This window comes from Oculina patagonica, chromosome 2 (genome assembly GCF_052425735.1).
Source record: "Oculina patagonica isolate OP01 chromosome 2, crgOcupat, whole genome shotgun sequence".
NCBI classification, from domain to species: Eukaryota; Metazoa; Cnidaria; class Anthozoa; order Scleractinia; family Oculinidae; genus Oculina; species Oculina patagonica.
Window position 1 is genome coordinate 12,544,387 of NC_135759.1, and position 23,736 is coordinate 12,568,122.

Genomic DNA, 23,736 nt, shown 5'->3' on the forward strand with positions numbered 1-23,736 from the left:
GTGTTTGACACTCAACTGAAGTGTCACCCAACACGTTCATATGCTTAATTTGGATGACACATGTTTGACACTCAACTGAATTGTCACCCAACACGTTCATATGCTTAATTTGGATGTCACGTGTTTGACACGCAACTGAAGTGTCACCCAACACGTTCATATGCTTAATTTGGATGACACATGTTTGACACGCAACTGAAGTGTCACCCAACACGTTCATATGCTTAATTTGGATGTCACGTGTTTGACACGCAACTGAAGTGTCACCCAACACGTTCATGACACATGTTTGACACTCAACTGAAGTGTCACCCAACACGTTCCTATGCTTAATTTGGATGTCACGTGTTTGACACTCAACTGAAGTGTCACCCAACACGTTCCTATGCTTAATTTGGATGACACATGAATAACACTCAACTGAAGTGTCACCCAACACGTTCATATGCTTAATTTGGATGACACATGACTGACACTCAACTGAAGTGTCACCCAACACGTTCAAATGCTTAATTTGGATGACACATGAATAACACTCAACTGAAGTGTCACCCAACACGTTCATATCCTTAATTTGGATTGCACATGGCTGACACTCAACTGAAGTGTCACCCAACACGTTCCTATGCTTAATTTGGATGACACATGACTGACACTCAACTGAAGTGTCACCCAACACGTTCATATGCTTAATTTGGATGACACATGACTGACACTCAACTGAAGTGTCACCCAACACGTTCATATGCTTAATTTGGATGACACATGACTGACACTCAACTGAAGTGTCACCCAACACGTTCATATCCTTAATTTGGATTACACATGGCTGACACTCAACTGAATTGTCACCCAACACGTTCCTATGCTTAATTTGGATGACACATGACTGACACTCAACTGAAGTGTCACCCAACACGTTCATATGCTTAATTTGGATGACACATGACTGACACTCAACTGAAGTTTCACCCAACACGTTCATATGCTTAATTTGGATGACACATGGCTGACACTCAACTGAAGTGTCACCCAACACGTTCATATCCTTAATTTGGATTACACACGACTAATACTCAACTGAATTGTCACCCAACACGTTCAGGTGTTTAATTTGGATTACACATGAATAACACTCAACTGAAGTGTCACCCAACACGTTCATATGCTTAATTTGGATGACACATGAATAACACTCAACTGAAGTGTCACCAACACGTTCATATCCTTAATTTGGATGACACGTGTTTGACACGCAACTGAAGTGTCACCCAAGACGTTCATATGCTTAATTTGGATGACACATGGCTGACACTCAACTGAAGTTCCTTTTCACCCAACACGTTCATATGCTTAATTTGGATGACACATGGCTGACACTCAACTGAAGTGTCACCCAACACGTTCATATGCTTAATTTGGATGACACATGACTGACACTCAACTGAAGTTTCACCCAACACGTTCCTATGCTTAATTTGGATGACACGTGTTTGACACTCAACTGAAGTGTCACCCAACACGTTCATATGCCTAATTTGGATGACACGTGAATAACACTCAACTGAAGTGTCACCCAACACGTTCATATGCTTAATTTGGATGACACGTGTTTGACACTCAACTGAAGTGTCACCCAAAACGTTCCTATGCTTAATTTGGATGACACGTGTTTGACACTCAACTGAAGTGTCACCCAACACGTTCATATGCTTAATTTGGATGACACATGACTGACACTCAACTGAAGTGTCACCCAACACGTTCATATCCTTAATTTGGATTACACACGAATAACACTCAACTGAATTGTCACCCAACACTTTCAGATGCTTAATTTGGATTGCACATGAATAACATTCAACTGAAGTGTCACCCAACACGTTCAGATGCTTAATTTGGATTACACATGAATAACACTCAACTGAAGTGTCACCCAACACGTTCCTATGCTTAATTTGGATGACACATGTTTGACACGCAACTGAAGTGTCACCCAACACGTTCATATTCTTAATTTGGATGACACATGTTTGACACTCAACTGAAGTGTCACCCAACACGTTCAGATCATATATGCTTTATTTGGATGACACATGATTGACAGTTAATTGAAGTGTCAGTTTATATGCTTAATTTAAAAGGCACACAAGTGACACTCAACTAATTTTGTTTGAATGGTTCGAAAATTGAACCCACAGCAAAATAGATATTAATTTTTTCAATTATCGAACCCAACTGAAGGATTGGTGTTCAATCGGTTTTGATTGAATTTTGGTTTGATTTTGTTCGATTTGATATCCCAGGTTTGTGTAAACACCAAATTTATGCACTTAAGTTTCGATACACTCAATGATATAGAAAGACAATTAAAATATAGCAGTTGGATGATACATCTCTCAGATGTTTTTCTGTGAAGTGTCGCTGAGTAGCTTTGCTCGTTGTTAGTTATTTTGCCTGGTGGTTTATTTGCAGCTTGTTATTTTCCTACTTTCCTTCAGCCACTGGCAACCTCATTCCCAGGCCTGATCTGTGCATATGTACCTAGGTGCGGGCTTACCTACGGGGCAGTGTACAGGACAACAAATTGGTTTACCAATTTTTATTAGTTCTGGGGCTATGCTGGCATGTGCCTTTGGCGCAAACGGGAGTTCCACTAAAATGGCCTTCTTACTTGTTGGCCTTGGTGAGCTATCTGTTGTTCAGTGCTTCAGGACAGTACAACATTATGCACTGAATCTCCTTCAGGGGTTAATCTGTTTGACAATTCTTGGCTTTAGTTTAGACCTAACGTTACATACAACTGTAAATGTAGAGAAATCATCTTTTAGTTTTTGGACTTTGGAAGGTTATACCTTCTTTTTTTGTTTATTTGCGTATAATATTGCATTGTCCTTGGTTCTTGGGCTGCTACTCACAGTATTCTTCCTCTTTTTGACACTAAGTAAGCATTGCAAACATAAGCCGTGTTTGTCCCTCAAAGGACTGTTGTTTTTTACTCTGGAGAAGTGAAATTTCAATAACAATACCATAAAGCACAAGCGAACGTTGTTGACCGTAGGAAAGTGAAAAAAGAAGGCATGTGTATTGCATTCAAGAGGTTTAGATTTCTTTAAAATGCAGCGAATCAAACAAGTCTTGTGATGTCGAATGGCATTGTAATTAATTTTTTATGATTTCTGCTGAATTTAAACATAATAATATAATACTTTGAGGTTTTTGAGTTATTTTTTCAAAAATAGCTCTTAGCCTGCGTGATGGACTGTGTAGTCAGTCAGTCAGTCAGTGCAGAATGTTTGTTTGTCACACCAATCAGGTTTCAGTTACTGTCAGAACCAATCAAATTGTAGTTTATAAAAGGGGAAGCAATCTGACACAGTTGTAGTAAGCGATTTCGTTTGAAGATTTAAGATTTGTAGGAGGCGGAATTGGTGAGTTGTGAATTAACCCTGGATTAAAAACGTGTTTTTCACAACGCTCGCCTTCTTTAATCTTACAACACACGCCGTCAGCAAAAGGCCCAACACAAAATTGTTATTCATCTCATTCAAGCATTCGTTTTGGAAAGGCTAGCTTTCCTGACCGTAGTTAAAATTACATAAAGCATTTGCACAAAGCAGATTTAAAGAATAATGTTATAATAACAATAATAATAACAACTTTATTTAATGAGGGTTACACATTACAGTTGAAAACTGAAAAACCTGTGGCCCTCCCCTAGAATAAAAGTTAATACTACTACAAATATATTATCAATAAAAAAATGAGAACAGATAAAATAGATAAAAACTAGATAAAAATACAAACAGTAATTTGGGTGTGACAGTATAAAAATTTAAAAATTATGACATGGGAAAGCTATCTAAGTCGGCATAACCTTCCTTAATAAAATTACTATAATTATGTTTAAAAGCCTTAATGCTAGTGCTAGTTCTAATATATATAGGCAAAGAGTTCCAACATTTAGTGGCTGAAACAAGAAAAGTTCTTCCACCTTCCGTTTCACGGTTATACCGAGGACAGCGTAAAGTAATATCACCATAGCGCGAGGTTCTGGTGGACATGTCATTGACACTTACAAGTCTGTTCCTTAAATACTCTGGGCATTGTCCATTTAGGCATTTGTAAATTAAGCATAGCTTATTAACAGTGATTTCATCATAAAAGGGCAACCAGTCTAGTCTCTTAAATAAACTTACAGTACGTTCATCTCTTGTTTTAACGCCTAGGATAACACGGGCAGCCCTTTTCTGGAGACGAAAAATTCTTCTTATGTTACTTTTAGATGTTGAACTCCAGACTGCTCCGCCGTACAGAAATATAGGCTTAATAGTTGCATTGTAGAAGAGTATGCGCTCGTTTAGAGGAAGATAATGTCTGATTGACCTAAGAACACCTAAACGCTTTGCTAGTTTCTTACATAAGTGATCGACATGTTCATTGAAACTTAGGTCTTGATCAACATGGACTCCAAGAAGCTTGTGGCTTGTGGTATTGTCTAAGGCTTCCCCGCTGCTGGTACAGACTTTCATCTCGTCGACACCGGTACTACCGATCTTAGTGCGTAGCCTACTCCCAGTTACAAACATAGACTTCGTCTTCTCGATATTTAGTTTGAAACGGTTATTTCTAGTCCAGTCCTCAAGCTCACGGGTGCTCTCACAGAGCCTGGAGCATAGACCAGAAGTATCAGTGTATGGCGAGGATGAGCTCAAAGTTGTATCATCCGCAAAGATGTCGACTGTGGTTGGTTGTGACACTCCCTCGGAAAGATCGTTTATGAATACCAGGAAGAGTAGTGGAGAGAGTACGGATCCCTGTGGTACACCATGTGTGAGAGCCTGGGACGAAGACTGTGCACTACCGCGGATGACCGTGCGCTGCCTGCGATTTTGAAGGAACGAGCGCATAAGGGCCAGGCTGCATTCATCCAGACCATAGATACGCAGCTTTTCAAACAGGATGTCGTGGTTAACAAGATCGAAAGCCTTTTGAAAGTCAGCCAGAACCAAGCCGTTAATGCGGTTGTCATCGAGATTGAACAGCATACGGTCGATGATGTTGATAAGAGCTGTCTCCGTTGAGTGGTGTTTCCTGAAGGCGGATTGCAGTTGATATAGAAGGTTGTTTTCCCTGAGAAAGGCATACAGAGAGTTGTGCAAGTGCCTTTCAAAGATTTTTGAGAGGACGGGAAGAACCGAAATCGGTCTGTAGTTATTCTTGTCAGTCTTACTATTTCCTTTATGTAAGGGTATCACCTTGGCCTCTTTCCAAGCAGTTGGAAATGTTCCACTAGCAATGTTGTCATTATGATGTTATTACTGTAGGTAACCGGTATGGGTATTAACTCTGAATGACTTTGCTGTTTAAATCATCTACGATCAATAGCGGCAACAGAATAAGAGCGTGTTGTTTTGCGACAATTTGATAGCTAATTAAATTAATTAGTTCTTGTTGAATGAAAATTTACGTTTTGAGATCTTTTGAAAGAAACAAATCTTTTGTTGAAACAGTTCTGACAGGAAACAAATACTCCAGGTGTACTGCGCTTTAAAGCCTGGTTTTCACTAGCGACGCAAGCACAAGTGCAATCACGCAAAAAGGACAAATTTTGATCCTTGTTCTTGTGCTTGCCGTAAGCACAAGCACAAAACTGCAATGCGCTTGTGCTTTTGCTTGAGTCGTGGCCATTTTCACGGTGAAATAAGAGCTGTTATTCTTGCGCTTGTGCTTGCGTCGCTAGTGAAAACCAGTCTTAAAGAACTTTCCCGAAGAGATGGTTTTTGATTTGGTTCGTTTATTATTTTGTTGATTAATTACTTTTCGTTCAATGACTTTTGAGTGTGTTAGGGTCTGTTTACATGGAGGGAGGATGCCCCGGCTAACCGAGTTACCCGGCTAGAAGGGATGAAACATAGCCCACCTTTACATGTAGAGTTCACAGCCCTTCTACGCGAGTTGAGACAGCATCATTGAAGCGTGTTAAATGGAGACTTGGCTTTTTCAAGAAAAACAAAAGTATTGTGTTACAAAAGTGAGAAAAACAATAGTATCATGTTACAGTGTTTGGCAAAAAGCTCAAAATATACGGTAACAAACAAATTACACGTAAAAATTTTTTTTTTTTTGCAAGCAAATTTTGTGCCAAAAAAAAATAGCTCAACCCATGACATACATGTAAACCATCCCAACAGGAAAATCACCCAGTCTCACCCCAAGCCACCCCATAAATTGAAAAAATAACTCCTGCACGCTTAGCATGCCTATGTTTTATAAATAGACCGCGGCAAACAAAGTCATCATATCGATTGTTAACAGATAGAAAATATAGTTTGCCCATCCAAAGGCATCTGGGACATTGGTTATGCATCCTTTGCTAAATTTATACGTCTGAGAGCTAGGATGCATGGGTTGATGGATCACTGGTTATTGGGGTTTTCGTCCATAATAATTGTCATTGTATGAAGCTGTTTTAGAATGAAATGGTATAACTCCTCCAAGAAGTTCTAGTTTCACAAGTGAAACAAGTGATACTGGATGTTTTATCATTAGGTTTGGTTGGGGCGAGTCCACTAGCAACCACTGTATCTACTGAGGATTCAAACATGCCGCTGTTAGCTCTTTGGGGTCAGATTTGCTGTCGTCTTGCTGCTAGACCGACATGTGTTGAACAAGTTCAAATGAGTGGGTTCCTTGAAGTACAGGTACAGTTGCATTAAGCTACATTTGAAATTTGCTATGTTGTTGTCGGTTATCTTGAACTGTCTGCTATCTTGACCTCAAATCCAGTTCCCTGGGTTTAGTTGATTTTAAGTCATTTACTATCAGTTATCTCAACTCTTTCCATTTTCAAAGTATTGTTTTTCCCTAGAGAGTTTCAGGTAGCAAAATTCAACTGTATTTTTCATTTCCCTTGACAGGGCTGTCATTAAGGGCTGTAACTCCTAACACTTGCCATGGCTGAGTTCACTCAAATTTAAGGGTGACAATCAATGCGTGAAAACTTATGACAGCCCTGCTTAATATTTTCACCTGGACGAAGAGAGGCACTTTTAAAGTTGAGTGTTCTGTCTAAGAGTGCAACGAAATGACCCTAGTCAGGGGTCATTGCATTGTGACCAGACTATATTGGTACTGTTCAATGTGAAGTGTTGTATGCTATGTCATAATTGCTATTAGCCAATGTAATAAATGGAAATGTTGGGGTTATCCCTATCGATATCTAAATATGTGTCAATGGTTAACATATCCTGATGTAATAAGGTACTTCAAGAATATCGCCTGAGGTTTTGACCAAACCGACTAAACCCAGCGAGCTTGAGGTCAGTACAAACAACACCAAATTACAAATTATAACGTGCAACTGGTTCTTACCCAAACTCCACTTGGTTCGTTGATCAACAGAACAGAAAATTGGAGCAGTGTCAATTAATGTTCTGTTGCTCCAATTTCTGTTCTGCTGTGTTCTGGTTTCCTAAATTCTATTCCATTGAAGATGAATTGTTCAATATGACACGAGCGTGGGACAACGAAAAAATTGAGTCCCCGACGGGAATCAAACCCATAGCCTCCCAGATACCCGTTGGGCGCTCTTACTAACTGAGGTACGAGAGATTTGTGGTGAGCTGGGCCATTTTCTAGGTTGATATGTGACACGCGTCCTGCATACTGCCAGGAGAATCATCAAGTGTGTAGTAAATGATAAAGATGGTAAATTTTAAGCACGGTGATAAATAATAAATATGAATTGTTCAATATGACACAAGCGTGGGACATAGAAAAAATCGGAGTCCCGGACGGGAATCATTGGCTCAATTTCAGTTCTAATGTCCTTAAGAAAGAAATTGAAAAAAGTAACAAAATGTGCAGCTTCTCCAAAGCAGAATTTGAGGCCCCTCATACTCGACAGCAGTGAATTCGAAGACCAATGACTTAGTTCAAGTTAATCTTTGATTCCTGCAGACATTGTGGCTGCGTGGGCAAGTTTTTTATACTTGTCCAAATGTTTTTGAAGAAAACGACAATTTTTTTTTAAGTTTACAAGACATGTTTCGACAGAAACCTCTGTCATTTTTCAGTTGAATGATTTACAAAGCACAAAAAGTTAAATAATAAGTAGACAGAAAAATGCTAATTAAGACAAATAGTAACAACAGAACGTGAAAATGTGTGAATTAAAAGGATAATAATTATTTTAGATTAACATGGTGTAATTGCTGATTGAGGCAAGGTAGTTCTTTTTGAATATGGATAGCCTCCTTTATTTTGAGTTGAAAGCTAATTCAACTCAAGATAAAGGAGGGATATACCCTGGAATTGGCAGTGATTATATTGTCCTGTTACAGTGTGTATGATCTTCAGTTACTGACAACCAGTATTTTCCAAATTTATCTCATACTGCCAATGCGGAAAAAAAAAATCTTATTAAAATTTTTTACCAAACTTTCTAGAACCTTCGTCGAGTCAATCAAGGCACATGAAATATACATTTTATAATTAACTTTTAGTTACTTAAATTTGTGTGTTACGTTCATTGCGACGTTCATTCAACGCAATAATCAGAGAGCCCGTAGTATAAATTTTGTCGTGGGCATTGCACTTCTGATTTACATTAAAGATTTAACATTATATGCCGATTTTAGACAAGAGCAGATAAAACAGCATTAAAAATCAGTTATTTGTGAGAGTCTTTGGTCTGTCCGAATTCCAATTGCCACTGATTGCCCTTATCCAGAAATTAGTGACAGATTTCTGCCCTCCTGCATCGAAGCGAGTTGCTAAGAGTTTACTTAAAAATTTCCCTCGAGGTGTACGATGGAAACATTTTAGTGTCACATTCTGCTTTTCAACTGAAATCCATGTGGAGTTGAGAACTATCAATTTTGTCTTTTTTGGCTGTCAACCTTTTCTTTACACTTACTTGTTTGAATTTGGACCTCCTAAACGTGTAAAAATTTATATACCCGTATTTGCCTAAAGTTTACAGCGCAGTGATATGGTGATTTTCGTGACTCATCACGATAACTTGTTCACTGTGAACCTGCTGCTATTCACAAGTTAGTAATGGTCAATACCCTATTCTGTTCTTTCCTTGATTACCTGTTTTTCCTGTACATCATTTTCAGACAAGGACTGGCAGCCAGTTTTCATGGTGTCGACTGTGGTGTGTTTTGAGGCACGCAACAATAAAATGCTGGAGGAGCAAAGAAGACTTTGATAAGAACGAACCAGTGGAATGTATAGAAATCAAGCCAGTAAGTTCTGCTTTCAGCTTTTTTAGTATCTGATACATTGAATGTGCCACTGCACACAGGAGTTAAACATTGAGCATGAGTGTTGGAAGTTGAATATTGTTTGTTCTATTGTTTTTTAGCTAATGGTTAACAATAGTTTAACGGAGTTGGGTGGCATACCGTATTTACTCGAATAAGCGCCGCCCCCGAATAAGCGCCGCCCTCGAATAAGCGCTGCATTTGGGACAAAAAAGTTAATAAGCGCCGCCCCCGAATAAGCGCCGCAGTCCTGATGTGGCGCTTATTCGAAGAATTCCGAATAACTAAAAAATAGCACTACTAAGCAACTCTGAAACAGCCGTGAAAATTCCTTTTAATCAAAAGCAATGTTTAGCAGTTCTAGTTATTATGTTTTGACGCTCGCTAATACATAGTTCTTTTAACGTTGTGAAGGCCGTGAACTTTGTCGGGACAGCAAGCGCAACTACAATCTTCCGTAAGCGACGAATAATGACAATCAAAATACCCTTCTTTTAGTGACTGTAGAAGTTTCTACTAGATGACATTGTTTGTGTCGTCAAACTTTTAAATAAGCGCCGCCCTCAAATAAGCGCCGCACTCGAGGCATGAAAAATTTAATAAGCGCCGCGGCGCTTATTCGAGTAAATACGGTAGCGCATGAAAGCCTAAGGTGTCCAAATGTTATTGGGTCTGGGCCTGTCATGGTTACATAAGTGATGTCAATAGTATTTGTAGGGTTTGGGGAGGAGAAAACATCACAAAATCAAGTGAGTACCTATAGGTATTTACAAATAATTTTGAAAATACATAAATTTGCTGCCAAATCCTAAGGGATTATGGGATAGAATAGACGATGGGAACACTGGGTGGAATTTCCTTGATTAGATTGTCTTTAGAGCAGTTTTCAGTTGAGTGTCGTAAAACCAAAACCAAAGTAATTACTCTGACCAATCACGAGGGACACTTACCAGTAAACCAATCAAAACTTGAAGTAATTACATTAAGTCGTCACTAAGCGCACAAAAATTTGTGTCAGTAAACCCTCAATTGGTTTTGGTTTTACTTCTAATTGGCTGAGAAAGTGGCACGATATTTTTGAGCCAATCAATGAGCCTAGTAATGCAAAACCAAAGTAAAGGCAAATCACTTTCAGCACTCAATTGAAAACCTCTCTAACCTCATCAAAGTTTAATTAGTACTGATTTATAATCGGCCTGAAAGAAGCATACTACTCAGTGTAGCTGTAAAAATCCAGTTTTTATTTTTAAATATAAAAGCTCCCATTTGAAACATCAGACAGTAAAGAAATAAAAAAAAAATCTTGACCTGAAAATGATGTTTATTTCACCTGCTGGTCAAATAATTTTTATCTAAATTTGATTTATAAATATTGCTGCATACAAAGCTCCTTCACAACTACAAATATTATTTTGTACAGGACATGTCAGCAGTATGAGTGCATGGGGTTCTAAATTCAATTACGAAGAAACAAAAATTTAAGCTTATGTATTGATTTATTTAGTTCCTACTGCAAAGAAACTTTGCACTCAATCAGGACAATCAATCTGATAGCCTTGGTTTAACACATAGAGATTTAACACATTTCAAAAAAAAAAAAAATTGCTACGTTTCTAGAGTTTAAGCCACCAGAAGTTTCCAAATTAATTCATTTGTCTGTTGATATTGAATTTTTTAGTGATGATTATCACTACTCAACAAAACAGTTCTAAAACTACAATGATCTTTATATTGCGGACAGCAAACTTTTCCACATTCCTATGCCAGCATCTAAATACGTTCTTTCTAACTCTACTTGTTGTACATCGCGTAACCTCAACATCGATTCTGGACATGATATAGCCACATTATACTGATTTTCTGGCCCCAGAAAATCTCCAACGACCAGCCCCTAAAGCAAACCAAGCGGGAGGATATTCGCACTATCGTCACCAGGAGAAGATGGAAATGGATTGGACATGTGTTCTGAAAGGACGACAACAACATAGCTAAGACTACAATGTCCTGGACACGTGAATGCAAACGCAAAAGAGGGCGCCGAAAAACCCCTTTTAGCCTCTGCAGAGGAGAGAGCTCAAGGCATTATTGATGGTGCAGGCAAAGGGTGATGGCCATTGAGGTTTTAGGGACTGGTCAATAAGTACCGGGGGTGGGGGGGGGGGGGGGAAGGTTGGCTAGAGCTATTGGAAAAGTGGCAGGTGGAAAATATGTAACCCACCGCTTCCTTCTGGCTCAAAACTGACTGGCCCACCCCTAAAAAAAGGGTTGAAAATAACATGACCCAACCCTTTTGTACAAAAAAATTAAAGGACAAGTAATTCTTTATTATTTTGCGTACAGTTAAAAATGGAAAAGTAGAGCCGAAGAAGCGTACATTTAAGAATAATAACATAGACCCATAGAAGCGTACAGTTAAGAATAAAAGTGTACAGTTAAGAATGAAAACTTAGAGCCGTAGAAGAGTACACTTTGGAAAGAAAATGTAGGGCCATAGAAGCGTACTGTTTAGAATGAAGACATATAGAGCCTTGTAAGCGTAGAGTTTAGAATGAAAACATAGAGCGTTTTAAATGAAAATGTAGAGCCGTAGAGGGGTAGAGTTTAGAATGAAAACGTAGAGCGTTTTAAATTAAAATGTAGAGCCGTGGAAGTGTAGAGTTTAGAATGAAAACGTAGAGCCGTAGAAGCGTAGAGCTTAGAATGAAAATGTAGAGCCGTAAAAGCGTAGAGTTTAGAATGAAAACGTAGAGCCGTAGAAGCGTAGAGTTTAGAATGAAAATGTAGAGCCGTGGAAGCGTAGAGTTTAGAATGAAAACGTAGAGCCTTAGAAGCGTAGAGTTTAGAATGAAAACATAGAGCGTTTTAAATGAAAACGTAGAGCCGTAAAAGCGTAGAGTTTAGAATAGAAACATAGAGCCGTAGAAGTGTAGAGTTAAGAATGAAAACGTAGCGCGTTTTAAATGAAAATGTAGAGCCGTAGAAGTGTAGAGTTAAGAATGAAAACGTAGAGCGTTTTAAATGAAAATGTAGAGCCGTGGAAGCGTAGAGTTTAGAATGAAAACGTAGAGCCGTAGAAGCGTAGAGTTTAGAATGAAAATGTAGAGCGTTTTAAATGAAAATGTAGAGCCGTGGAAGCATAGAGTTTAGAATGAAAACATAGAGCCGTAGAAGCGTAGAGTTTAGAATGAAAACGTAGAGCCGTAGAAGCATAGAGTTTAGAATGAAAACGTAGAGCCGTAGAGTTTAGAATGGAAATGTAGAGCCGTAGAAGCGTAGAGTTTAGAATGAAAACGTAGAGCCGTAGAAGCGTAGAGTTTAGAATGAAAATGTAGAGCCGTGAAAGCGTAGAGTTTAGAATGAAAACGTAGAGCCTTAGAAGCGTAGAGTTTAGAATGAAAACATAGAGCGTTTTAAATGAAAACGTAGAGCCGTAGAAGTGTAGAGTTAAGAATGAAAACGTAGCGCGTTTTAAATGAAAATGTAGAGCCGTAGAAGTGTAGAGTTAAGAATGAAAACGTAGAGCGTTTTAAATGAAAATGTATAGCCGTGGAAGCGTAGAGTTTAGAATGAAAACGTAGAGCCGTAGAAGCGTAGAGTTTAGAATGAAAATGTAGAGCGTTTTAAATGAAAATGTAGAGCCGTGGAAGCATAGAGTTTAGAATGAAAACGTAGAGCCGTAGAAGCGTAGAGTTTAGAATGAAAACGTAGAGCAGTAGATACGTAGAGTTTAGAATGAAAACGTAGAGCCGTAGAAGCGTAGAGTTTAGAATGAAAACGTAGAGCGTTTTAAACAAGACGCCTAAAGCTTAAAGCTTAAAACTGGGCGGTCAATGTTTAACTATTTGATTAGGCAAGTGCAGCAAAAACTTTTAAATACCATTACATTGAGTAACACATGACTGTGTTTTTTCTTATTCTAAGACAAATTCCTGCTTAGGCTTTAAATCTTTATTTTATTCTAAATACTGAATAACCTTGGTATTTTTAGATTTTCGTTTTTACCTTAGTATAATGGAAGATTATCTGAAAAGCGCTATATTATTATTATTATTATTATTATTATTATTATTATTATTATTATTATTATTATTTTTACTTTTCATTGCCATTCACTTTCGAATCTCTTCCCTTCTACTCCTCCCCCCCCCCCCCGCATCCGCTGCAGTCTTTGACTCTACTCGTTCCTGTGACACACTAACCGAGGTTTGCTAAGTTATGCAGTTTCCGTGAGTTGTAGGTAGTGTGTCAAAATGTTTTTCACCACATTAGCTGCTTTTATTAACATGCCTGGATAAATGACTGATTAGGATGAAAACATTTGGTGCGTTCCTAATATTGAATAAATGAACTCAAATCAGTCGAATGCCATTTCAAATTATCTCCGACCAAAGTAAACAAACAATAAGAAGGAATTCGTTAAAAATATAGAAGCGTTTTTTTTTATTTTAAAAAAATGTATCACACCCAAACAAATCAAAAAGTTAAGGAATTCGAAAAAATTAGAAAGCTTTTAAGCTTTCAAACACGCGAGTTCCTCAAGTCAAGCCGATTTTTCGATCAAAAAACCTGCCTATATGCTGCATTTGCATTTTAGTACGCAGTCACGCAAACGCCAGTTCTTGCTTGCGTGATTCATTGCCGAGGTAATTTCTCCATCGCGGTTCCGATGGAAACTCAAAACCCTTAAATGAAAAACAAAAAAAAAATTTTTTCGCTAAAAAGAACTAGCGTAGCAACCACAAAATTACAATTTCGGCTCCTGGTCGAATAAAACGAGTCACATAAATATCAAGAAAAAAATATTTAAAACACAATTGCAAAAGAAAATGCATCAGATCACGCGTATCAGATAACACCACACGCTGTTCAAAACCCTCAAAACGAATAAAACGAGTCACTCAAACATCACGAATGACAAAAGAAAATATTTTGCGTATCAGATAACAGATGCTGTTCGTTTTAAAATCCTAACAACCCCAACTAAATGTGAGTTAAATATCCGCGCCAAATGGCAAGTTTTCATTTTGCCGTCAATTATTTCACTCGATGGCTAAAACTCCGATCCTTTAAAAAATTATATTCTAGTGTAGAAATAATTATATTATTACTTTACTTTCCATTTTGTTTTCTGGGCTCTTAGAAAGTGTGCGAGTAAAGTTTTTACCTCAAGAACCAAAATAAGGTTATTTGGTGTCCAAACATTCAATTCGTATGTGACAGACGACTTTGTCGGCCCAACTGTGCACAGATGAAAATGGACAAAATGGACACAATTCTTGTCAAATGGAGAACAACTTCAAGACAAAGAGGAGTCTGGCCCAAAAATGCTTTGGCTTATCAGTCGTTTTAAAAAGCAGAAGTTTGCTACAAGAACATTGCGTGACTGGCGTAATGTTTTTCATTTACAAAAAATTACTTGGGGCTGCCAAACTGAATCACCGGTCAGTTGAGTTAAACGCTTGAATAACACAAAAATATATATTTCACGTTTAACAGAAATCAGGGCATAAGATAAAATTTTAAACAGGAGAGTGATCTAAAAGCTCCTGCTGAGTAAACATCAAAAGTGCGTGAGTTGAATCATGGCCAAGAAAACGGCCGAGCGAACTACTACGACAAACAAGGTAAATATGTGTATCAAAAACATCACACGGATAAATAGATGTTGTTCGTTTAAAACCAAACTAAACGTGAACAAGTGAAAGAAACATGAAAAAATTTCAGATGAATTTTTATTCAAGATGGTGTCAAGAAACCTTTTCAAAGCCATAAAGATTTAGAAAATTTCAAAACCGTGAAATTTTGCATGCCGTGGTAAAATTTAATTATGTAATTACCTGCACCAAGACTCTCATTTTGCAGACAATTTCTTTTACTTACTTTGGCTTTACGGATTCTTTCAAAAATTCTATCACAGTTTGTAGAAGTACTACACATGACCATTTTGTTTTCTGAAGTCTTGAGAAGTGTGAGAGAAGAAGAAGAATATTTTGCTGTGCAAACATTCAATCGTCTTTGATACGCGACTTTGCCGGCTCAACTGTGCACACATGAAAATGAACACAATTCTTGAAAGCATCTTCAAAGTATTCCGGTTCAAAAATACTCTAGCTTCCAGCTGTTTTTGTAAGAGCAGTTATGCGTGAAGCTTGCTGCAAACACATTTCGTGACTGACCTTACGGTTTTCAATTACTGTTTTCAAAACAATCACCGGCTTCGAACTCCAGTACTCGCTTGAGTCAAACGCTTGAATAACACAAAAAATATCTATTTCACGCTTAACAGAAATCAGGGTATTAATTTAATTTTAAATTGAAAAGTGATTTAATGGCTCTTGCCGAGTAAATATCAAAGGTGAGTGAAATGAATCCTCGCCAAGGAAGCGGCCGAGTGGGTCTGGAACGATTTACCGACACGACAAAAAAATGCCGGGCGATTTATGAACTGGGCCGGCCCAGTCTCCGCCCAGTTAATAAAAATGTAGAGCCGTAGAAGGGTAGAGTTTAGAATGAAAACAGAGAGCGTTTTAAATGAAAATGTAGAGCCGTAGAGGGGTAGAGTTTAGAATGAAAACGTAGAGCGTTTTAAATTAAAATGTAGAGCCGTGGAAGTGTAGAGTTTAGAATGAAAACGTAGAGCCGTAGAAATGTAGAGTTTAGAATGAAAACGTAGAGCTTTTTAAATGAAAATATAGAGCCGTGGAAGCATAGAGTTTAGAATGAAAACATAGAGCCGTAGAAGTGTAGAGTTTAGAATGAAAACATACAGCCGTAGAGTTTAGAATGAAAACATAGAGCGTTTTAACTGAAAACATAGAGCCGTAGAAGTGTAGAGTTTAGAATGAAAACGTAGAGCGTTTTAAATGAAAATGTAGAGCCTTGGAAGCGTAGAGTTTAGAATGAAAACATAGAGCGTTTTAAATGAAAATGTAGAGTCGTGGAAGCGTGGAGTTTAGAATGAAAACGTAGAGCCGTAGAAGTGTAGAGTTTAAAATGAAAACGTAGAGCCGTAGAAGTGTAGAGTTTAGAATGAAACCGTTGAGCCGTAGAAGTGTAGAGTTTAGAATAAAAACGTAGGGCCGTAGAAGGATAGAGTTTAGAATGGAAACATAGAGCGTTTTAAATGAAAATGTAGAGCCGTAGAGTTAAGAATGAAAACGTAGAGCCGTAGAAGTGTAGAGTTTAGAATGAAAACGTAGGGCCGTAGAAGTGTAGAGTTTAGAATGAAAAAGTAGAGCCGTAGAAGGGTAGAGTTAAGAATGAACACGTAGGCTCGTAAAAGTGTACTCTACGCTATGTACTAAACTCTAAACTTTTACGGCTCCGTAAGTATAATATAGTTAGTAGGGAAGATCACTTGTTTGCAGACTATAAATGGCGGAAAAATTAATGAATGAAATGATAATATTAATAACCTTCTGCGTTTGTGTTAAAAAATATTTACGGGGGGATACATAATTTCCATGAGCTTCTCACTTATGGGCTAGGAATGGCATTGTAGAAACATACAGCTCTACAGAAATTTCTACGCCTATTTGGACCTCATAAAACGGGCACAAGTTGGTTTGGCTGTAAAGTTATGAGAACGTTTCTGAAAAATCTATTCATCGCTCGTTTGTTTAATGCTATTTTATGACTGGTGGTCAAAGATAGTTTTGAATCAGGAGCCAAATATTGTACTAACTAACATAGTGAAATGTAAACAAATAGTCTGCCAGCAAAGACAAACAAAAAACTTCAGAATTTAGACCAATCGCAGTCGTTCTTTACTTGTTTTACGGAATAATTGTGGCATCATCGAAATGTGAAGTTATTTTGAGCAATGCTCAATTTTAAGAACAGAGCAGAGTTTACAAGGTAGGAGAGCTCAGTGGCTTCTAGCGTTCGACACCTGTCAAAATTAGCTCTAATTTTGCTTACAAAAACAGCTTTCACCACTCAAATTCTGACTTCAAATCTCATTGAAAGGATGATAAGCGATTGCTTTTCTAAAACCTGCTTAGTCATCCTCAGCAACTAGCCGCTTTTGAAACTCCAAAATCAGCTCAATATAGCCGCCATATGGTGCGTGACTCCCACTATACCTGGCACGAAATTGGATAGAAAATTTTGGTGGAGTTTTTTCTGTATCTCGACTAGCTCGACTGCCTTTACATTAAGTTATTCTGTACGTTATTAGTCCTCTTTTAGTAACATTCTGGTTGATCTGTAAGTACTTAACTATACTCGATTCACTCTCAACAAACAATAAAGTCTATTAGACTATCAAAACTCTTCTCATTATCTTGATTGAACCCTACCACACGATAAAAGGTTTTCTCAACTCTACGCAGCTACTAACATCACATCTTTACTCTTATCATCTCGAGTAAACTTTCTACTCTTATCTCAAGTCAAATATACCACATAATAACAACTTTTCTCAACTCGACTCAACTCAACTACACCATCACAACTCTTTTCAACTTGACGCAATACGTGAATACCCAACTGTTGTACCCTACTCAGCTGGACATCACTTGAATCTACTTTACTATCATGTACTTTACTCCCGCGTATAAGTATGCTACTTGACTGAACTCGCCTTTACTACAGATTACACTCTGTTCTACTCAACTCTACTACAATGTTCTAGTTGTCTCTCTGACTTTACGATTGTCGATTGGACTGGTCTCTTCGCTCAACACTTCTTTATTCGTCTCCGCCACGCTACTGTACGTTTATATAAGCTTATGTGACTGTTCTTGTCTCTATTCCACTCGACTCAACTGTACTCTACTGTACTGTACTCTACTTTGCTCTAGTCTTCTATACTTGATTCGGGTCTACTATACTATTACGCTACTTTAAACTACTCTACTCTAGTATAATATACTTTATTCGAGTCTACTCTTCTGAACGCTGCTTTGCTCGACTCGACTCTACTTTGCTATATTTCATTCAAGTTTACCCTACTGTAGGCTACTCGACTCAACTAGACTAGACTGACATGAATCACCTCTACTCGACTCTACTCTACTCAATACTCTACTCGACTCGACTCGACTCCACTCGACTTCACTTAACACTACTCCACTCCACTCCACTCCACTCCACTCGACTAAACTGTACACTTCTACGGCTCTACGTTTTCATTCTAAACTTTACACTTCTACGGCTTAACGTAAATTCTAAACTGTACATTTCTACGGCCCTACGTTTTCATTCTAAACTTTACGATTTACAGCCCTACGTTTTAATTCTTAACTTTACACTTCTACGGCACTACATTTTCATTCTAAACTTTACGATTTACAGCCCTACGTTTTAATTCTTAACTTTACACTTCTACGGCCCTACGTTTTCATTCTAAACTTTGCACTTCTACGGCACTACGTTTTCATTCTAAACTTAACGGCGCTTTTACCAATACGGCATTACTGCTTTTTCATTCTAAACTTTGCGCTTTTACGGCTCTACGTTTTCATTCTCAACTTTGCACTTCTACGGCCCTACATTTTCATTCTAAAATTTACGCTTCTGAACTACGGCCTTACGTTTTCATTCAAAACTTTACGCTTTTACGGCTCTACGTTTTCATTCTAAACTTTACACTTCTACGGCCCTACGTTTTCATTCTAAACTTTGCACTTCTACGGCCCTACGTTTTCATTCAAAACTTTACGCTTTTAGCGCTCTACGTTTTCATTCTAAACTTTATGCTTTACGGCTCTACGTTTTCATTCTTAACTTTGCACTTCTACGGCCCTACATTTTCATTCTAAACTTTACACTTCTACGGCTCTACGTTTTCATTCTAAACTTTACACTTCTACGGCCCTACGTTTTCATTCTAAACTTTGCACTTCTACGGCTCTACGTTTTTATTCTAAACTTTACACTTCTACGGCTCTACGTTTTCATTCTAAACTTTACACTTCTACGGCTCTACGTTTTCATTCTAAACTTTACACTTCTACGGCTCTACGTTTTCATTCTAAACTTTGCACTTCTACGGCTCTACGTTTTCATTCTAAACTTTACACTTCTACGGCTCTACGTTTTCATTCTAAACTTTACACTTCTACGGCTCTACGTTTTCATTCTAAACTTTGCACTTCTACGGCTTTACGTTTTCATTCTAAACTTTACACTTCTACGGCTCTACGTTTTCATTCTAAACTTTGCACTTCTACGGCTCTACGTTTTCATTCTAAACTTTATACTTCTACGGCTCTACATTTTCATTCTAAACTTTGCACTTCTACGGCTCTACGTTTTCATTCTAAACTTTACACTTCTACGGCTCTACGTTTTCATGCTAAACTTTAGTATGCTTTACGGCTCTACGTTTTCATTCTAAACTTTACACTTCTACGGCTCTACGTTTTCATTCTAAACTTTACACTTCTACGGCTCTACGTTTTCATTCTAAACTTTACACTTCTACGGCTCTAGTCGTTTTCATTCTAAACTTGACACTTCTACGGCCTTACGTTTAAATTACACTTCTACTGTCCTACGCCGATTTTCCTTACGCTTTTACGGCCGTATGAGTCGAGTCGAGTCGAGGTTGAGTAGAGTCGAGGTTGAGTAGAGTAGAGAAGAGTAGCGTATAGTAGAGGAGTAGAGTAGAGTGGTGTAGAGTATACTAATAAAACGTAGAGTGGAGTCGAGTTGAGTTGAGTCGAGTCGAGTTCAGTGGAGGTGGAGTAGAGTCGAGTAGAGTATAGTAGAGGTGGAGTAGAGTAGTGGTTGAGTCGAGTCGAGTCGAGGTGGAGTAGAGTAGAGTGGTGTAGAGTACAGTTGTATAGAGTAGAGTAGAGTCGAGTCGAGTAGAACATGTAGTAGAGTAGAGGTGAAGTAGAGTAGAGTGGTGTAGAGTACAGTAGTATAAAGTAGAGAAGAGTAGAGTAGAATAGAGTAGAGCAGTCAAGTAAAGATTGTAGCGGAGAAGATTGTAGCGAAGTTGAGTGGTGGTAATAGATTCTTATAATTCTCTCTGTAGACTAGTATTCCTATATCCCTTTTATTGGCCGGTCGAGTTAGTCGAGGCAGAAAAAACTCCACCAAAATATTGTATCCAATTTTGGGACACATTTGACTCCCACGACAGTTACAAAAAAGGACTCCAGTCAAATTGAACCCCAATGGAGAGGGGCACGCTATTTAAAATCATTTTTCAAGTTGTTTCTACTGTCACACTGTGAGGGCAACATTTCCTCCTTGTCGCAGCTTACACACCTGACAATTCGCAGCGCCTACGACCCCTTTATAATGTATTTTTTTGCTCGCTGACAACTATTCGCAATTTTGCTTTCGTTTACAGCCGAAATGTCTTACTTGTGAACTCCACCTTTAACCCAGAGTCGAGAACACTCTAAAGAGAAAAGCCTGTTCATTTGTTTTTGACTGAAGCCCTTTTAAGAACTACTTTAATTTTTTAGCTCATAATTGTAATGCGAGGAACTGTGGAGCCACTGTTGCTTTACCCAAAGTGAAACTTGACTTTTGTTCAGAAAAGTTTTTATTTCTCTGGTGCTTCTATTTTTAATTCTTTAACTTTAAAAACTAGACAGACTAATAATACAGTAGGGTTTTATTTTGGCAGTCTTGAAACGAATTATTTTTGTAGGTTACATAAGCATAGGATTTTTAACGTTTTATCTTTTATCTGATGTTTTATATTTTTATATTATATTTTTCTTTTTACAGGCCCACTTTGATAACAGTTGGGCCATCCAGTTAAAACATTTGTTATTATTATTATTATTATTATTATTATTATTATTATTATTATTATTATTATTATTACAAATGAAACCGGTAAAAACAATATATAATTATATATTCCATAGAAAACATGTAAATGTGAAAATATATTAGTGTGTATCAATCAGATCAATATGCAGCTTACTCTCATAAGCAAATGCCTACATTGTGCGGCTCCAGAAAATATCCATACCCACCCCAACGATGTTCACTGGAAATTCCGAGGGGGATGAGGGTCTCAATAGCACAAATTTTTAAAAGAAAGTATGAAGCTAAACTGGAAATCCCAGGGGGTGGGAGGGTCCAAACCAAAGAACCATCCTTGGGGTAGGTATGGATATTTTTTGGAACCACACATTATAATTAAACTGCCATTACACTATTGAAGACACTTTAGCCTGTGCTGGAGTAAATTTATGGTCTGCGATAATAATTTCGTAAATTCTCTGCAATTTCATTACTTTTATTGAAACAAAATATTTTTGTCATGAACCCCAGAATGGTTTCAAAACTTACATGTAATAAAGTGTCAGTATTCACATGTAGCCTTATTGGGTTCCGGGATGTTCATATTACATAAATAGCTATAAATGTCACTTAAGTATATTCAGGTTTAAACTGGCAACATGGGGGAATCAATCATGTGACAATTTTATTACATTAACACAATGTGTATTTTTGAGTTCATTTTGACTAAGAGGACTATTTTGACTATTTTTCCAGCATGCAGACTGTATATTAAATGGCCTTTTTCAGTGTGTGAAAAAAACCCTGACTGTTTTCATGTTTCCACTTGCTAGATAGCCAAATAACATTTATGGATTTTTATTTTTTGATGTTGACCTTTCCAGAGAAACATGCGACTTTGGGTAAGCATATAATGGTTTCACCTTGCCCAGTCTACCTGGATCAGGCCAGGAAGAAATCAATTTTCTTTGCACCCTTCCTTTCATTAATCATAATTTTGCAGAAAAATATCAGGCTTCATTTGAATTTTTTACATTGCTAGCTGTAGTTTAAAATGCTACTGAAGGCCATCCAACAATTGAAAATACATGCCTTAAAAAATGTCAAACAGCTTTTTAAGCGATGACGTGCAACTGATGATGTCATCGCTTTAATGCAGGCACCCGATCGACCGGATCCGTTTAGCTCAATCGAACAGAAATCAAGTTTAACTTAATAACAAGAAATCGCCGCGTAGCAAAAGCAAAATACTCCTGTGCAGTAAGAATGGGACCCTACAATGTATAAACGAAAGAGACTAAATTTTATGTGATGGGATCTATTAGATTTAGTAGACAGAGATTTCTAGTTCTTGGACTGAGAGACCGTTTGACCTTTCTCGCAGCTTAAAAGCTAGCTCCCGCGTATCGTATGTCGTTTGTCGCAAGTCACGCTATAATATAACGTAATCTTTGTTGAGACAACATAGGGAAATCAAAAAAATATATATATAAAATAAAATATTACTGCAGTTGTACAATTGAGCAAATCTACGAAGAAAATGTATTTTTAACCCCTTGTGAAACGTCATCGCTTCAGCATGTATTGCATGCCGTTTATTTATAAAGTAGGCAAATGTCTGGTCAAAAACTACATCTTAAATGTCGCAGGTAATGAATGTGTGTAGAGAGGAGGATGGGAATTGCTGAGATTGGCTGAAGAGATCAATAACTACTTGAACTTGTTTTAATCCATAGTTTAACTCACCAGTAATTCAGAAAGTCCTCATTTCTGAATTCTGTAAATCCTGTTTACACATTAGGCATGCTATTAATCCCACAAATTACCTGTATACCACAAAATGCAAAAGAACGTAAATCTATCTCTGGCAATACAATACACATCATGGAAAGATACAAATTTAAATTTAAGAAATGGTTTCATTTATCACACACATTCCCAAAGAGGCAAATATAATTTTTCTTTGCTGCCTGAAATGACCACTTGGTCAATATTTTGACAAACATTTCCTCACGTATAAATAATAAAAGGATGCGATTCTTATTAATTTTCGGTAGCTTAACATTCAGATGACAAATATAAATAACAATTACATGTCTCGACGAACTGAGTGACATTACTATGATAATATCGCCTCAAAATCTACAAGATCTATTTTTTTTATCGCCGTGCTCGGCTTTAATTCCAGTTAGCTAAGTTTTAGCACGATTCTATCTTTAGCACTTTTATAAATCTTCACATAAACGCCGAAGACATAAGCTTAAGCCAGTCTTCAAAATAAAATTATAGTACAATGAGAAACGCTTACCTCAGGTCACTGTAAGTTTCTGTTAGAAATGTTTGCGAAAGGCTTCCACCGTTTCTCCTCACTCCATATTCTTCTTTATCGGGAATACAAATAAAAGATATTGCATACCCTTTGTTTGGGGACTCGTGATCGCGTCAAAAAGAAAGAACATCGACAAAACTATCCTATATAACTCATAATCACTATTTAGATCGCCATCCCCGCCATTTTGAAAATGCCTAGTGAGCCCGCAATACGGACCACGGAGAATCCGCTAGAGGGGAAGGGGCCGCAGCTTCTCCCCAGGCCCACCCCTTTCGTCACCCCCATCCTCGCCAAAAGCAATTAAAATGAAAAGAAACTGACAACGCTATCATAAAGAGCATACACTCAAGCCTTTGGCAAAATTTTCTTTTATTTCAAATGCAAATGGTCGTTGAGTAGGAAGCCAACAAACTT

The 23,736-nt window shown here is 37.7% G+C and overlaps 1 protein-coding gene across 2 annotated transcripts in view; it reads left to right on the forward strand.

Annotated features, from left to right (window-relative positions):
- Positions 1-23,736, forward strand: part of LOC144639024 (rhotekin-like) — a 93,589-nt gene that overhangs the window by 32,404 nt on the left and 37,449 nt on the right. For both annotated transcript variants that reach the window (XM_078498292.1, XM_078498297.1), the window contains exons 7-8: positions 6,553-6,704; positions 9,126-9,254. In XM_078498292.1, coding sequence (XP_078354418.1) covers positions 6,553-6,704; positions 9,126-9,254 — 281 coding nt within the window. The remainder of the gene's footprint in view (positions 1-6,552; positions 6,705-9,125; positions 9,255-23,736) is intronic.